The sequence below is a fragment of the Babylonia areolata genome, chromosome 28 (assembly GCF_041734735.1).
Source record: "Babylonia areolata isolate BAREFJ2019XMU chromosome 28, ASM4173473v1, whole genome shotgun sequence".
In the NCBI taxonomy this organism is placed as follows: Eukaryota; Metazoa; Mollusca; class Gastropoda; order Neogastropoda; family Buccinidae; genus Babylonia; species Babylonia areolata.
Window position 1 is genome coordinate 20,034,520 of NC_134903.1, and position 19,265 is coordinate 20,053,784.

The window sequence follows — 19,265 nt, forward strand, 5'->3', positions numbered from 1 at the left end:
TTTTCTTAAAGGTTGAAACCGTTGGCGCCGTTACGACTGTGTCTTGCAAACTATTCCATATTTATGTTTACAACTCATAATGTGAAAAAGGAGCATCTTACATTCAGTCTACAGTGAGTTTCGTTGCTCGACGTTGCATGTCTTCAACCTCACAGCACAACATGTTAGGATGTGGCTGCCAAACTGAATGGCCGTATTCTAGGATGGGTCTAACAAGGGTTTTGAAGAGTTGTACTAAGAGGACACTCCCAACTATTCTGTTTGCCTTGGTAGTAACCTCTGCTACATGATCTCTAAAACTCAGTTTGTTGTCCACATTTTCTACGGGATCCTTCTCAGCCTCACTGTATGTCAAGGGTTTGATACAGTTCTGTTCATTCTTGTTCTTTCCAATCATGTAATAGAAAGCCTGATTTCTTATTGCCTAGTTTCAGAATGTGGCACTCCTCTGGATGGAACTGAAGGAGTCGGTTTAGACCATTTCTCTAGTTTATCCATGTGCTTTTGAAGGGCACCTGTCGCTCCTTCTTCATCACTCCTCGTGAAGACCTTTCTGTCGGCAAAAAGACGTACTGAGATGTGAACATTATCAGACAGGTCGTTGATATACAGGACAAATAACATGGGTCCAAGGACGCTCCCCTGGGGGATTCCACGCGTTACCTTGGCCTGTTGTGACTGAGCTCCATTGACAGCAACGCTTTGCTGTCTATCTCTAAGGAAATCCTGGATCCGGAGCAGTACTTTACCCGTGATCCCATGTGCTTCTGTTTTCAGAAGAGTCTCTGATGGGGCACACTGTCGAAAGCCTTTTGGAAATCCATGTGCCTGATGTCTACTGAACTCCCCTCGTCCAAAATGTTTGTCCAAATGTCCATCACGGCAAGTGGTTGCGTTGTTCATGACTTGCCGTGTATAAACCCATGCTGTTCTTTGCTGAAAAGTTCGTTCCCCTGCATATGGCCGAAATCTGTTTTCTGTCAAGTGATTCTTTCACCTGATACAGAATGCATATCAGGCTTACTGGTCTATAGTTGTGGGTGTAACTCGAGCCTGGGGTCTTCCATTCATTTAGTGACTTCCTGAACAATGTCAAATGAATGTCTGTTTTGTTTCTTTCATCATTCTGAAAGTAAATCATAACTCACATTCAGAACAGATGCGACAATGGACTGAACTCACCCAAAATTAGTTAAATTATTTTTTCTTTTTAAATGGGGGGTGGGGATGGACAGATGGGATGGGGGTAGGGTGTGGGGACAGATGGGGAAATAGAGATGGAGAGAGAGAGAGGGAAAGGGTGCAGATGGAATTTTTTTTATTTATTGTTGTTTGTGCCAAACGATGTTACCTGTACTGTGGAATCGATTATTTACAATGAATTTGAATTTAAGTCAAGATGTTTAGTTAGTTTTCTGTAAAAATGTTAATTTCAGTGGTATAATTTGTCTGCCATATTTGCTAAACCTTTGTTGTGTTGTTTTACAGCTAAGTATTGACTTCATCATCATATTTGTGTGACATGTTGTGCAAGTGTATGCAAAAATATGTGCATGGATGCACATGCATGTCTTTTAAATGTCAGTTGTTGTTGGTGGTGGTGTTTGTATTGTGACGATGATCAAGACGACCACATGTATATTTCTGTTTGGAGATAACAAAGTTGACTTGACTAGCTGGACTTGACTGATGTCTGGGCGGACTGTCAGGTTTGACCTGGGGGACGGACTGGCGGTGTTACGCAGTCACAGTGTGGTGGAGCCAGGCCGGTCACACCGGGTCATAGCACGCCGCGTGCAGTCGTCGGGCATCCTGATCGTGGATACGGACCCTGACGTCACCTGGAAGAGTCGCAGCCTGCACCACTCCCTGGACCTTCGCACTCCCCTCTTCCTTGGCTTCATACCCAACGTCACCAAGGCGTGCGTTGGTCTTCGGCCCCAACCCCGCCCCACTTTCTGTCTCTTTATGTCTCTGTCTCTGTGTGTGTGTGTGTGTGTGTGTGTGTGTGTGTGTGTGTGTGTGTGTGTGTGTGTGTGTGTGTGTGTGTGTGCGCGCGCGCGCGCGTGTGTGCGTGTGTGTGTTACTCGCTTCCGTTCCGTACAGATGTGAGTGATGTTGTGTCTCTCAGTTTGACGCTGTGTTATACTCGTACATTATACATGTATTAAGTATTCAGCATAACTACATTTATATGCGTACATGTTTGTGTGTCTCTTAGAACAACGGCAGATGTGTAAGTCGGCCAAAGTGCTAATATCTTCACCGTTGGAAAATAAAGATTCATTCATTCATTCATTCATTCTCCCTGTCTCTCTCTTTAATTGGTCAACCTTATAGATGACTGTTTTACCAGTGTCAATAACAATAGATATTTTGGTGTATTATTCGTTGATTTTGAAAAGGCATTCGATGAGATAGACCACAACCTCTTACTTTAGAAAACTTGAACTATAATTTTTATGGTCTGTCAACCAATAGTCTTAGTTTGCTTAAATCATACATGACAAACAGGCAACAATGCGTGACAGTGAGTACATCAGTCTCTGCACTAACAACACTTGTTTATGGCATTCCTCAGGGATCTGTTCTATGCCCTTTACTATTCTCAGTATATAAAAACGACCTGCCGCTCCATATGAAATCCGTCTGCGAAAGTTTTGCGGATGATACAACAATTCACACTTCTCATACTGACGCTGACGCTGTAGCAAAAGACTTAAAGTAAATAATGATGAACTCGTTAGCTGGACCGAACTAAACCACATGTCTCTTCACCAACAAAAAACAAAATGCATGTTAATCACAACCACACAAAAGAGGCAAAAGACTATACATAATTTTCCTTCCATCCAACTTAAAGGTGAACCTATTGAACAGGTCAGTGATCAAAAAGTTCTGGGAATCATAATTGACAACAATCTCACTTGGAATCCTCACACAAATTCCCTTTGCAAGAAGACAGCCCAGAAAACCCGTCAACTATCCAAAATCAATCATTTACTTGACCTTCACAACGGAAATTATTAATTCCCTTTGCAAAAAGACAGCCCAGAAAACCCGTCAACTATCCCAAATCAATCATTTACTTGACCTTCACAACGGAAATTATTAATTCCCTTTGCAAAAAGACAGCCCAGAAAACCCGTCAACTATCCCAAATCAATCATTTACTTGACCTTCACAACGGAAATTATTAATTCCCTTTGCAAAAAGACAGCCCAGAAAACCCGTCAACTATCCAAAATCAATCATTTACTTGACCTTCACAACGGAAATTATTAATTCCCTTTGCAAAAAGACAGCCCAGAAAACCCGTCAACTATCCCAAATCAATCATTTACTTGACCTTCACAACGGAAATTATTAATTCCCTTTGCAAGAAGACAGCCCAGAAAACCCGTCAACTATCCAAAATCAATCATTTACTTGACCTTCACAACGGAAATTATTGGTTTCCTCAGGCGCCACCATATGGAACTTACTTCCAGAAAAAAAAAAAAATTAAACAGTCCATTGCCCAACCACCTTCAAAAACATTACCTTTCCCACCTTATGCCATAATGTGTTATGTAAATAGCTCATTTATTGATACTGTTTGTGACATGTGTACGGTTGACTGAGAACCTCCCTCACCCTCCGTCCCCCATTCTGGTCTGTGGTGTGGTGTGTGTTGTGTTTATTCATATGCATTTTACTGACGCCATGCTTGTGCCTGTGTGTGTGTGTGTGTGTGTGTGTGTGTGTGTGTGTGTGTGTGTGTGTGTGTGTGTGTGTGTAGTAAAGTCAGAACATATCTCATTTATGGCATACAAGAACATGATATTTTCGTTACATAAATTGCCACTGAAGATTTTATAATGATGATAATATTATCGTTGTGTCTCTTCAGAAATAGTGCTTCTTACTTTTTTCATTGAAATGAATGTTATATATATATTTTTAGTGTGTTATAAATTGAGTTTCAGCCACAAGGTTTTATTACTTCTTTGTTTTTACTCAACTTTGTCACTTATAGTCAGTTTAATCTTTGTCATGTTGATAGGTATGTTAGACTAGACTGCGGCCTGAGAGACTTTGTGGTGTGAGTGACGAGCCTTATTGTATCATATTTTATCGCATCGTATCGTATCGTATTCTGTCGCATCATGTTGTATCGTATCGTATCTTATCTTGTTGTATCGCATCGTGTCGTATCTTATCATATCGCATCGCGTCGTATCGTATTGTATCGTATCGTATCGCGTCGTATCGTGTCGTATCGTGTTGCGTCGTGTCGTATATTATCGCATCGTATCGTATTGAATCGTGTCAGGTCGTGTCGTATCTTATCGTATTGTATTGTATCGTATTGCATCATGTCGTATCGTATCGCATCATGTCGTATGGTATCGTATCGTATCACATCATGTCGTATCGTGTCGTATTGTACTGTATCGGTGTGCAGGATATACGACCGTGTGGGAGTTAGTCTGGGTCTGGTGGGCTGTATCCACTCGCTGCGGGCCGGCAGTCGTGACGACATGCACACCTACAGCCTGCAGTTTGACAGTCTGGGCCAGGACATCATCAGTGGGGCTGACATCAGTGAGTGGGGAGTGGGGGTGGGGTGGGGGTGGGGGGTGGGGGGTGAGACAGACATTAATGATTGTGGAACAGACATCAGTGAGTGACGTTAGTGAGTGGGGGAACAGACATCAGTGAGTGACGTCAGTGAGTGGGGGAACAGACATCAGTGAGTGACGTCAGTGAGTGGGGAACAGACATCAGTTAGTGGGGAACAGACATCAGTGAGTGACATCAGTGAGTGGGGAACAGACATCAGTGAGTGACATCAGTGAGTGGGGAACAGACATCAGTTAGTGGGGAACAGACATCAGTTAGTGGGGAACAGACATCAGTGAGTGACATCAGTGAGTGGGGGAACAGACATCAGTGAGTGGGGAACAGACATCAGTGAGTGGGGAACAGACATCAGTGAGTGACATCAGTGAGTGGGGAACAGACATCAGTGAGTGACATCAGTGAGTGGGGAACAGACATCAGTGAGTGACATCAGTGAGTGGGGAACAGACATCAGTTAGTGGGGAACAGACATCAGTGAGTGACATCAGTGAGTGGGGAACAGACATCAGTGAGTGACATCAGTGAGTGGGGAACAGACATCAGTTAGTGGGGAACAGACATCAGTGAGTGACATCAGTGAGTGGGGAACAGACATCAGTTAGTGGGGAACAGACATCAGTGAGTGGGGAACAGACATCAGTGAGTGACATCAGTGAGTGGGGAACAGACATCAGTTAGTGGGGAACAGACATCAGTTAGTGGGGAACAGACATCAGTGAGTGACATCAGTGAGTGGGGAACAGACATCAGTGAGTGGGGAACAGATATCAGTGAGTGACATCAGTGAGTGGGGAACAGACATCAGTTAGTGGGGAACAGACATCAGTTAGTGGGGAACAGACATCAGTGAGTGACATCAGTGAGTGGGGGAACAGACATCAGTGAGTGGGGAACAGACATCAGTGAGTGACATCAGTGAGTGGGGAACAGACATCAGTGAGTGGGGAACAGACATCAGTGAGTGACATCAGTTAGTGGGGGACAGACATCAGTGAGTGGGGAAACAGACATCAGTGAGTGACGTCAGTGAGTGGGGGACAGACATCTGTGAGTGGGGAACAGACATCAGTGAGTAGGGGAACAGACATCAGTGAGTGACATCAGTTAGTGGGGGACAGACATCTGTGAGTGGGGAAAAGACATCAGTGAGTGACGTCAGTGAGTGGGGGACAGACATCAGTGAGTGGGGGAACAGACATCAGTGAGTGACGTCAGTGAGTGGAGGAACAGACATCAGTGAGTGGGGGAACAGACATCAATGAGTGGGCAACAAACATAAGTGGAATGTTTCAATATACATCGGTCTTGGGCCACAATACAAAAGGACTGGGGTCGTGAAGGGATCAGAACAAAGGTTCATTCATGTACATCCCGCGTGGTTAGGAATCGTTGACATTGAACAGCACACTTTAAATCAGATACCCCTGTACATAAGTATACAACACACACACACACACACACACACACACACACACACACACACAAAGTGTAAGGCCATGAGATGAACGCAAATCTGTCAAAGGGCAAATACAAATAGTACAATGATAAACGTATCATAAATACGACTTCTTCTCCATGTGCAATACACCAAACATCACAGTAAAGTGAAATATCACTACACCAAGTAGTATGATAAAATTATTTCAGGCATCCCAGATTAGCATTTTTTCCCTCCTGTTAATAGCATGAAAAACATCTTGACATATTAAACAAGTGGATATTGTTAGTTGCTTTGAGTAGCTCGGACAATGCTACCTCGATAGAATCATTCAAAAATGCCATTCTCATGTCTCTGTACATGAAACATTCAAATAAGAAATGGAACTCATCTTCAATTTGTGTCTTACAAAATTGACATAATTTGTCTTGATCGCATTCACTGTAATGAAACACATTTTTATTTAGTGGCAGAACATTGAATCTGAATTGTGAAATAGCAACTCTAAAACAGTAAGTATCAGTAGCAGAATAGATGTATTTTTCTTTTCCAAAAATAGTTTTGAAAGACCTTATAACTTTCATATCTGTCTCTGTCTCTGATTGTACTAGACCATTCTTGAATAAAGAAATCTACTAATCTCTGTTTATATAAACTCCCAAAAGTTTTGACGTCCCCAACACCCTGTTGAAGCCACATAATACCAAATCCTGTCTCGCATAATGTTTCTCTGATCTTTGATACCCAGCATTTCTTCCCATTACTATCTATATCAAGCAACATTTGATAGGCATTGAAAGGTAATCTGTCTGGATCAATCTGTAGCAATTTAAACCAGTATCTGAGAGTGTTAGTATATGAATTGATATAAAGAGGGTGTCTTCCCAAATCACCATACACCATCTTACTTGGAGTCATCAACGGAGCTCCTAAGAATCTTTTGCAGGCCATCATGTGGACATTCTCTGTGTGCTCCAGTCTATCCAAACCCCACAGTTCAGATGAATGTAACAAAACGGGCTGAATATTAAAGTCAAATATCTTAAAGAAAGTCCCTGCAGTCATTTATTAAATTTTTTGGAAAGCTCTGTTCAGTTCCATAACAGCTTTCTTTCCCTTTGTTACGAGGTGTTCTGTTCCTAATTGAGGACTAAACTTTGTGGTGAAGTAAAATCCCAGATAACAATATTTATTTGCCACTTCTATTTTGAGACCATTGTAAAACCATTGCTCACGTTTTCCAAGGAAACCCCCTTTCTTGAACACCATCACCTTATTTTTTTGGTATTAACATTTAGATGCATACAATCACAACAAGATTTCAATGCATTTAACTGGTTACATTAAGCCCCCTGGCATTTCTGAGATTAAAACAACATCACCCGCAAAGAGTAGAATAGATAATTGCATGAGATCTGGCAACAGTTGGATGCCGTGCTTCCCTTTTTCACTATCTGCTTTGTGAGCTGATTGATAAACACTGAAAACAAGGTAGGACTTGAAACGTATCCCTGTCTCACACAAATTGGACACTCAAAAAACTCAGACATTCCACAGTTTACTCTGACACATGACATCAAGGATTCATACATTGCTGATAAAGCTGAACGCTTAAAAAAAAAAAAAAAATCTACGAATGCAACATATAGTTTTCTGCCCTTCTTACTAATACACTTCTGTACAATTGCATTGAGACTAAAAATTTGATCAGCTGTAGAATATTTCTTTCTAAATCGTGCCTGGTTCTCCAATATCAGTTTGTTAGTTTCTAACCGCGAATATAATCTTGTGTTCAATATTGAAGTATAACATTTAGATACGATGCTAAGCAATGATACTCCCCCTGTAGCTATCTGCGTTTGTATTTGTATTTCTTTTTATCACAACAGATTTCTGTATGTGAAATTCGGGCTGCTGTCTCCAGGGAGAGCGCATCGCTATACTACAGCGCCACCCATTTAAAAAAAAAAAAAATTCCTGCATGCAGTTTTATTTGTTTTTCCTATCGAAATGGATTTTTCTACAGAATTTTGTTAGGAACAACCCTTTTGTTGCCGTGGGTTCTTTTACGTGTGCTCGTCAACCCCTGTGCCAGCCAGCCCTGCCAGTACGGGGGAACCTGCGTGCAGGCGCCCTCACCTGAAGGCTTTCAGTGCAGGTGTACCCAAAGGTGGGGACGACTTTGGGACGTTAAACCGGCGTTACTCAGGCCTGAGAGATACAAACACTTGGTGTGTTGGCCAGGAAGCGTTCTTGAAGTTGTGACACTCGATTGTATGGTCCCATTCTTCCCATTTAAGCCCACAGAACACCCAGCTCTGGGTAGGAGCCGGCCACGGGCTGAAAAAGCTTACCACCTCACCGTGTTTCCCCACAATACCATCCTCAGTGCCCATGTATTCAGGTAAATGTAACCCAATTGTAAACTGTGTCCAGGTAAGTGTGAATCTGTGTCCAGGTGACTGGTTCTGTGACCATGTGTGTGTTACTCTTTCTAGGTGTGACTGTGTGTCCAGGTGATTGTGATTGTGTGTCCAGGTGAGTGTGACTCCAATGCCTGCAAGAGCATTCCGTGCCTGAACGGGGGCACTTGCCTGCTGCTGGACGCGGAGTCCTTTGACTGTCGCTGTGCCGACGGCTTCCAGGGCCTGCACTGTGAGCAGCTCGTCAACCCCTGTGCTAGCCAGCCCTGCCAGTACGGGGGAACCTGCGTGCAGGCGCCCTCACCTGAAGGCTTTCAGTGCAGGTGTACCCAAGGCAGAGAAGGGATGCGGTGTGAAAGAGGTGAGTGGGTGGAGGTGTTTTTTTTTTTTTTTTTTTCCTGAAATACATATTGTAGCTGTACGCATTGCTCGCATGTGTGTACGTGCAAGTGCGCAAAATCCGTGTGTGAGTGTGTGTGTGTGTGTGTGTGTGAGTGTGTGTGTGTATGTGTGTGTGTGACTGTTTTGACACAAGGTGACACACATCACGGTGTTGTGTGATTGTGTTGACACAAGGTGACACACATCACAGTGTTGTGTGATTGTGTTGACACAAGGTGACACAAATCACGGTGTTGTGTGATTGTGCTGACACAAGATGACACACGTCACAGTGTTGTGTGATTGTGTTGACATAAGATGATACACATCACATTGTGTGATTGTGTTGACATAAGATGATACACATCACATTGTGTGATTGTGTTGACATAAGATGATATACATCACAGTGTTGTGTGATTGTGTTGACATAAGATGATACACATCACAGTGTGTGACTGTATTGACACAAGATGACACACATCACGTTCTGTGATTGTGTTGACACAAAATGACACACATCACATTGTGTGACTGTGTTGACACAAGATGACACACATCACGTTGTGTGATTGTGTTGACACAAGGTGACACACATCACGTTGTGTGATTGTGTTGACACAAGATGACACACATCACATTGTGTGACTGTGTTGACACAAGATGACACACATCACGTTGTGTGATTGTGTTGACACAAGGTGACACATATCACAGTGTTGTGTGATTGTGTTGACACAAGGTGACACACATCACAGTGTTGTGTGATTGTGTTGACACGAGGTGACACACGTCAGGTTGTTGTGTGATTGTGTTGACACAAGGTGACACATATCACAGTGTTGTGTGATTGTGTTGACACAAGGTGACACACATCACAGTGTTGTGTGATTGTGTTGACATAAGATGATACACATCACAGTGTGTGATTGTGTTGACACAAGGTGACACACATCACAGTGTGTGATTGTGTTGACACAAGGTGACACACACCACGGTGTTTTGTTCAGAGTCCATGCCCCAGTTGTTCGTGCCCCAGTTCACGGGCAGGTCCTACATGGAGATCCCGCTGGATGCGGTCACTGTGGGCAGGACTATGACCATGGAGGTGTGGTTCAGACCCCTGCAGCCCAATGGTCAGTCAACCCACCATTGTTTGTTTGTTTGTATTATGAATGGAATAGTACTTGTCAATGTATATATTAAGGGATAGAACGAATGAGCCTACTTCTTGTTTATGACATCACTCTTATTATATTGATAGGATATGTGTGAAAAATGAAAGTATGTAATGTTTCAATTCCCCCAGTGGGCAAAGGAAATAAACTCCTTGCCTTGCCCTGGTTTGCCATCCTCATCATTGTTATCGTGACTGTCGCTGGCATTTTTCCTTCATTATTTTCACGTCAATTCGTGAGCATCATCGGTGATTTCAAAAGGAAAGAGAGAGGTATGAGTAGTGGTGAAACGGAGGTTTTCTGCAGACGTGTGCTTATACTCTGGCATCAGAGTTGTCAGCTAACATGTGTCAGTGAGTGAATAAAGGAGTGAATGAAGGATTACATATTCCACAACAAACAAAAACTTACTCTTGATAAGACAAAGGCACATACATACACATGCTTACGCTGCCCATCATCTAGCGTGTAGGTAAATGGGGGTGTAGAGAAATATCCCCCTAAAAACAATAAATGAACAGAAAACAAAAACAACAAGAACAAGAACAACAACAACAACAAAAAAACAAAAAAAAACAACAACAAAAAAACAAACAAACAACTTCTCCATGGTGGAAGAGATTTGAAACACAAACAACACTGGACAAGGTTGTTTGACCTAGAATGTGCTGCACTCGGAACAGACAGGTGGACGATTGTAGACTAAATTGTAGATTTGATATAATTAAGACAAGAAAGGCAAGGCCTTCAAGATTCACTTGTGATACGCACTTAAAGAGACAAAAAATGATAAAAACTTTTTGAAATAAAAAAAAAATAATTTGTTGATATGTGTTCTCTTTTCGGTATAATTATATACAACTTCATGGTATAAAAGGGAAAAAAAGGCTGCAATGCAGATTCTTCTTCTTCTTCTGCGTTCGTGGGCTGCAACTCCCACGTTCACTCACATGTACGCGAGTGGGCTTTTACGTGCATGACCGTTTTTACCCCGCCATGTAGGCAGTCATACTCCGCTTTCGGGGGTATGCAGATTCGAACCATAGATGCTTGTATCGAGAACGAGGGGTTTATTATTCAAGCATTTCTTTTAGCGGAATGAATCGACAGCGGCAATCGAAGTCAAAACGCTGTTTAAATCATGCTATTTTGGTATATCTCGGGCATTTAAATTTTTCTTTCAAGTCCGAGGTAAAGGAGACGTTCCCATCGCCTCAAAAACACTGCAATATGTGTCCATTTTTTGTGCATCTGCAGAGATCCACTCACTGAAAAACAACGACGCCTTCCATTCAATTTCTTTTTTCTGACCATTCTAGTTTATTCAGTATCCACTTTAAAACATTCATATACAGTAAGCACGTGGATGATTATTTAAGGATTTTTTTTATTCGGCGGTAAAGGAGACGTTGCCATTGCGTCAGGCTTTGCAACATGTTTTGTCAAGATCTGCACTGACCAGTGCCGTGTAGACCAGGCAGTGAAACGGTCGATTCAAATTTTTTTTCTGTTCATTCTGGTTAATTCAGAGTCCACTTTAGAATATTCATATGTAGTAAACACATCAATTATGTAGTTTGTGTCACTGTATGTGCTCTGTCCAGAATGTGTATTTCTTTGCTTTTAATTGCGAACAAGAAAAATGAGGTCGTGGTGCATTGTCACCAGACAATCGGGAAGCTGCAAAGGGGTAACAGCAATTTTCGGAATGGGGAACGAACATCAACAAAATAAACTGCTAATGATTCAGAGATACGGCTAGATTCGGGAAACTTACGACCTATTATTGGTATGACTATGAATATTTTTTTCCTACTGTTTTTAAGCCAAATTTGGTATTGGCAGACAAAGTATTTCCAGAGAAAATGGCAATGTTAAAGTTTACTATGGACACTCACACACACACACACACACACACACACACACACACACACACACACACACACACACACACACACACAGAGAACCGAACACTGGGTTATAACATAGACTCACTTTGTTTACACAAGTGAGTCAAAAATGGGTGAGCAAACTTTATTTTCTGTAAATGCACAGATTTTTTTTCTTTTTATTTTGTTTTTTCTTGCTCAAGTACATTGACATTAAACAAATAAAGCACAATCACGGTGAACATGAACATTGATGAAATAATGCAACACAATGACTAAAGTAATAACATTGATGTTGCCTGGATAAGAAAACCTAAACATTTATACAATGCAGTCACGCAAAAACAATCACCAATACAATTATGCATTACAGTAGCTTTATGAATATGCCCCTGTCTTTTTAAGAATAACTGTACTTCTTGTTGAAAATTTTTTCCTCTGTGTGCCTCACTGGTTTTCCTAATCGAACAAATCAGTGATTTGTGTGCAGGTGTTTTGCTGTTTGCGTCTCAGATTCAGGGAGGTTTGGGTGATTTCATCTCCCTGAACTTGGTGAAAAAGCGACTCCAGTTCAGGTTCTGCCTGGGTGACGGGGTGGCCATTTTGGAGTGAGTTCTTCCCTTGTGTTCTGTTGGGAAGGGTAGGAGGAACGGGGTAGTAACTAAATGTTTATGCTTGTGCATGTACATGTGTGTGTGTGTGTGTGTGTGTGTGTGTGTGTGTGTGTGTGTGTGTGTGTGTGTGTGTAGACATGTAACATTGGATGCAAAGGTGTGGATCATTTTCAGCACAGAAAGATAGTGGAACTGTTTGCATACCAAATGGAGACAAATCGAGAGAATTTCGTAGCCTATTTCATGATATGTAAAATCGGCTAATCATGCACAGAAAGTAATTGGCTAATCATGAACAGCAAGTCGCAAAGATGCATGCGCATATATATTTTTTATGATTGTAGGGTCTACCCTGTGTAAATGATGCTCGTAGAAAAGTTAAGAATATACTCATGTTATTTTATTTATTTATTTATTTTTTTTATAAACACACATAATTATGATCTGTCTCTCTATGACTGTTTCTCTTTTTGTCTTCTTCATTCTGTCTCTGTCTCTGTCTCCATCAGTCTCCCTGTCACTTTCTCAGTACTTGTCATGATGTTGATGTTGAACTGTATGAGACAGGAGTAAGAAGACGCTGCACCTGGACAAGTGGCACAAAGTGGTCATCAGTCGTGACGGTCGGGATGGTCAGATGGTCATCAACTCCCACCCTTCCATCACTGCACAGGCCCTTGTATGACCTCCCTCTCTCTCTCTCTCTCTCTCTCTCTCTCTCTCTCTCTCTCTCTCTCACTCTCTCTCTCTCCCTGTCTCTCTCTCTCGTAAGTAAAGCATAATATCTGAAATGCAAAGAAATGACACAAAAAAACATCCTTTAAGATTTTTTACGGAAAAGTACAGGCAATGTTGTTCTATTCATCTGAAATTTGGGGTTTGCATAGACTTGACAATATTGAAAAATGCACAGTTTGGCTTGCAAACAATTCCTAGGGGTTCCATTGAAAACTCCAAACAAATTAGTGTACGGTAAACTTGGCAGATATCCTATTTTTGTGAGCAGTACAGTGCAAATACTGGCTTCGTCTCACTGAGATTACCCAAACAGTGCTATAATATGTTATTATCCTTGGTAGAAAGAGGTAAATAATATTATGTATTACTGTCTTTCAGTGTGTTTGGATAAACCAAGGTGCTGGGGACAAACAAAGCTTTCTTAATGTTTTTAAGTAATGATTGATAGACATGTTTATACAAGAATGGTCATCTGCAATACGAGAAAAGGACAGGTATGAATTTTATAGAACATTTAAGGATGATTTTGGAAAAGAAAAATATTTATTGAGTGTTGATGTAGTGTGCTTCAGGATAGCCCTTTCCCACATTAGACTTGGAGTATTGCCTATTATATAGCAACTTAAACAGATATAGTGAAAATCCTGAAAGCAAACGATGTCCAAGTTGTGGACACAGAATCGAAAACGAACACCACTTTATTTTTGTTTGCCCATTATTCAGTGACTTGAGACAGAAGTTCCAAAATGATTTCCTAAATTTACCCATAAGCATAATGTTAGAGGGGAAAACGATAACTTAAGTCGCCAAGTTGGCAAATTCATTTTCCATGCTGTAAGAAGGAGACAACAAATCAATGCAAGTTGACGGATTTTATCAATACCACCGCGAGAAATGTGTACATCGCATTTTCATTGAACCTTGAATGCCAATGTTATTGATAGTTTAGAATGTATGATGTGCAGTGAAATAACATTATACTCAATCTGGAAAATGACCTCATACTTAATAAGAAAAAATATTAAAAGAATTTTAGTTCGTACATACTTTGTTTAAAATGAAGTCACTACATAGTCTGTAAATGAACTGTTGGATTACCCACTCCCTCTTTGTAAATGAACTGTTGGATTACCCACTCCCTCTTTGTAAATGAACTGTTGGATTACCCACTCCCTCTTTGTAAATGAACTGTTGGATTACCCACTCCCTCTTTGTAAATGAACTGTTGGATTACCCACTCCCTCTTTGTAAATGAACTGTTGGATTACCCACTCCCTCTGTAAATGAACTGTTGGATTACCCACTCCCTCTTTGTAAATGAACTGTTGGATTACCCACTCCCTCTGTAAATGAACTGTTGGATTACCCACTCCCTCTTCCCCCATTCATCTTCCCCTTCCCCTGTTTGTATGTTCGCCTATGGCCGAAACACATTAAACCATCTGAATCTGAATCTGAATCTCCCATCGGTAATACGCTTACTGATGAGGTAAGCACTCACAAAGTTCTAGGAGTTACAATTGACAACAATCTTCCTTGGTCACCCCATATTGAAAGCTTTTGCAAGCATATTTCCAAATGTTGTTCCAGCTCTCAAAAATTAAAAAACCTTTCTGGATCCTAGAGCAAGATCAGTATATCAATTACCGATTATGCCTCAACTCATTTTGATCTGTGCAGTACTATTCCGTCAACTAGAATTAATAAACAAGCTCTTAATGTTGTTCTTTTAAAATCTACAAGTTTGACTCCCCAAGACTATTTAACACTGGATATTCTTCCACTAACGTTTGAGCTACAATACAGTACAGCTATCATTATGTATAGAATAATGATTGCTTTAACTCCTCCAACACTAACAACAAGATTCCCTCTAAATCAGTCACGGTTACAAGTAATATTCTTATCCAAAAACCTAGAATCGACCCATTTAAAATTAGCCTCGTTTACTCGGGGGAGGGGGGGGGAGGTTCTTTGGAACTCTGCCAAATACCATTAAAAATAAAAGTAGCATTGATTCCTTTAAAACAGCTTATGAAACGTTTCTTTCTATTTCAGTCAATAAAGACTTCATTTCACACACGTTAGGCACTTTAATTACTTTCTTCCACGTTGACCAATAATGCAAAACAACAAACAAAGAAGATAAAACACACCTTAACCGATCTACCAACATTATTTTTTTCTCTTTTTTTTTTTAGTCGTTTGTAGTTAGTAAATATCCTTGGTACCTTTGTGTTTAGTGTGCAGTGTTCCTTCTTTCTTGTATATATTTCGTTTTTGTTAATGTTCTTTCTTTTTTTCATGTTATCTTTTTTTGTTATCCCCCAGGACTGGGTAGAAAAAAAAATCATGTGCCATTGCTTACCTCATCACCATGGTGAAATAAAATTTCGTTTGGTTGTTCATTCTCTCTCTCTCTCTCTCTCTCTCTCTCTCTCTCTCTCTCTCTCTCTCTCTCTCTCTCTCTCTTCTCTCTCTCTCTCCACCCCTTCTCCCTTTCTGTCTTTTTGAATCGATCTTTTTCTTGATGAAGAATTAAACTGACATTCTTATACCAACCATATTTGTAATTGCTCAGAACCTTTGATAAACCTTGATGTTATATTGATGTTCACAAACATTGTCTGTCTTAAAGCCACTTCTTTCCTGTAACTGTTTATCGTACCATTGGAATCCTCCCATGGCAATTGATTGTCCTTGGTGACTCCCATTTCTCCCACTGTTCCATATAATATTATGGTGCTTCCCTCCATTGCTGATTCCCTTCACCCCAGGGCCACGTGACCCAGCTCAACCTTGGACAGTCCCTGTTCATCGGAGGCTTCAACTCCATGGTGGACGTTCCAAAGGAGTCCGACATCACCACTGGCTTTAACGGGGCTATTCAGAGGGTCAGTGCTCAGATTCTAACTGAATGAATGAATGAATGGATGAATGGTATGCATACTTATATTGCGTCTGTCCTCTTGGGGTCATTTGCACAACAAACTGCCTATCTGGGTAGAGCCGACTGACGGCAGCTATTGGGCAGCAGTCATTAGCTTTCTGTGTCATTCATTCGGATTTCAGGCACGCACACACACACACATACCCACACACAGACACACACACACACACACACACACACACTTAACATTTTACACATTTGACCATTTTGTTTGTTTACCCCGCCATGTAGGCAGCCATACTCCATTTTTGGGGGTGTGCACGCTGGGTATGTTGTTGTTTCCATAACCCACCGAATGCTGACATGTATTACAGGATCTTTAACCCGTGTATTTGAACTTCTGCGTGCGTGTACACACAAAGGGGGTTCAGGCACTAGCAGGTCTGCACATTTGTTGACCTGGGAGGTCGGAATAATCTCCACCTGTTACCAACCAGGCGCCGTTACCGAGATTCAAACCCAGGACCCTCAGATTGAAAGTCCAACGCTTTAACCACTGGCCTATTGTGCCCGTTGCTGTATTTGGGGCAGTAACTAAGCTCAGGACAGAGCACACAAACTGTACACAGGACAGAGCACAAACTATACATAGGAAAGAGCACAAACTGTAACCAGGACAGAGCGCGCAAACTGTACACAGTGGGGAGAGAGAGAGTAAGAGTGACTTCCCTTTATACTCTTGACTCTAGACCGAAATGTACCAATAATGTAACAGAGCACACGCTGTACATAGGACAGGGCACAGAAACTGTACACTGGACACAGCACACAAACTGTACACAGGACAGAGTATAAACTGTACACAGGACACATCACAAACTGTAATCAGGACACAGCACACAAGTACATGACGGTATACCAACTGTACACAGTACAGAGCACAACCTTTATTCAGGACATAGCATGACTTATACAAAGGAAAAAGCGCAAACTGTACACAGGACAGAACACAAACTGTACACAGGACAGAGCACAAACTGTACATAGGAAAGACCTCAAACTGTACACTGGATGGAACATTTATTGTACACAGGACAGAGCACACAAACTTTACACATGACAGACCACAGAAGCTGCACACAGGACAGATCACGGAAACTGTACACAGGACAGAGCACAAACTGTACACAGGACAGAGCACAAACTGTACACAGGACAGAGCACAAACTGTACACAGGTACAGAGCACAAACTGTAACCAGGACAGAGCACAAACTGTACACAGGACAGAGCACGGAAACTGTACACAGGACATGGCACTAAAACTATACACAGGACCGAGCACAAACTATACACAGGACAGAGCACAAACTGTACACAGGACAGAGTACATGGCACTAAAACTATACACAGGACAGAGCACAAACTGTACACAGGACAGAGTACATGGCACTAAAACTATACACAGGACAGAGCACAAACTGTACACAGGACAGAGTACAAACTGTACACAGGTACAGAGCACAAACAGTACACAGGACAGAGCACAATCTATACACAGGACAGAGCACAAACAGTACACAGGACAGAGCACAAACTGTACTCAGGACAGAGCACAAACTGTACTCAGGACAGAGCACAAACTGTACACAGGACAGAGCACAAACTGTACTCAGGACAGAGCACAAACTGTACACAGGACAGAGCACAAACTGTACTCAGGACAGAGCACAAACTGTACTCAGGTACAGAGCACAAACTGTACACAACACAGAGCACAAACTGTACTCAGGTACAGAGCACAAACTGTACACAGGACATGGCACTAAAACTATACACAGGACAGAGCACAAACTGGGACAGAGCACAATCTATACACAGGACAGAGCACAAACAGTACACAGGACAGAGCACAAACTGTACACAGGACATGGCACAAAAACTATACACAGGACAGAGCACAAACTGTACACAGGTACAGAGCACAAACTGTACACAGGTACAGAGCACAAACAGTTCACAGGACAGAGCACGGAAACTGAACACAGGACAGAACACAAATAATACACAACACAGAGCACAAACTGTACTCAGGTACAGAGCACAAACTGTACACAGGACAGAGCACAAACAGTACACAGGACAGAGCACAAACTGTACTCAGGTACAGAGCACAAACTGTACTCAGGACAGAGCACAAACAGTACACAGGACAGAGCACAAACTGTACACAGGTACAGAGCACAAACTGTAATCAGGACAGAGCACAAACTGTACACAGGACAGATCACAAACTGTACTCAGGACAGAGCACAAACTGTACACAGGACAGAGCACAAACTGTACTCAGGACAGAGCACAAACTGTACTCAGGACAGAGTACAAACTGTACTCAGGACAGAGCACAAACTGTACACAGGACATGGCACTAAAACTATACACAGGACAGAGCACAAACTTTACACAGGACATGGCACTAAAACTATACACAGGACAGAGCACAAACTGTACACAGGACAGAGCACAAACTGTACACAGGACAGAGCACAAACTGTACACAGGACAGAGCACAAACTGTACACAGGACATGGCACAAAAACTATACACAGGACAGAGCACAAACTGTACACAGGACAGAGCACAAACTGTACACAGGACAGAGCACAAACTGTACACAGGACAGAGCACAAACTGTACACAGGACATGACACTAAAACTGTACACAGGACGGAGCACAAACTGTACGCAGGTACAGAGCACAAACAGTACACAGGAGAGAGCACAAACTGTACACAGGACAGAGCACAAACTGTACACAGGTACAGAGCACAAACAGTACACAGGAGAGAGCACAAACTGTACACAGGACAGAGCACAAACTGTACTCAGGTACAGAGCACAAACTGTACACAGGATAGAGCACAAACTGTACACAGGATAGAGCACAAACTGTACACAGGACAGAGCACAAACTGTACACAGGATAGAGCACAAACTGTACACAGGACAGAGCACAAACTGAACACAGGCCATGGCACAAAAACTATACACAGGACAGAGCACAAACTGTACACAGGTACAGAGCACAA

General features: G+C 41.9%; 1 protein-coding gene across 1 annotated transcript in view; it reads left to right on the forward strand.

The window, feature by feature from the left end:
- The window catches only part of LOC143302005 (agrin-like), a 162,540-nt gene that overhangs the window by 119,336 nt on the left and 23,939 nt on the right, over nt 1-19,265 (forward strand). The window contains exons 16-22 of the mRNA XM_076616489.1: nt 1,710-1,922; nt 4,448-4,587; nt 8,603-8,848; nt 9,879-10,004; nt 12,426-12,543; nt 13,117-13,228; nt 16,065-16,181. Coding sequence (XP_076472604.1) covers nt 1,710-1,922; nt 4,448-4,587; nt 8,603-8,848; nt 9,879-10,004; nt 12,426-12,543; nt 13,117-13,228; nt 16,065-16,181 — 1,072 coding nt within the window. The remainder of the gene's footprint in view (nt 1-1,709; nt 1,923-4,447; nt 4,588-8,602; nt 8,849-9,878; nt 10,005-12,425; nt 12,544-13,116; nt 13,229-16,064; nt 16,182-19,265) is intronic.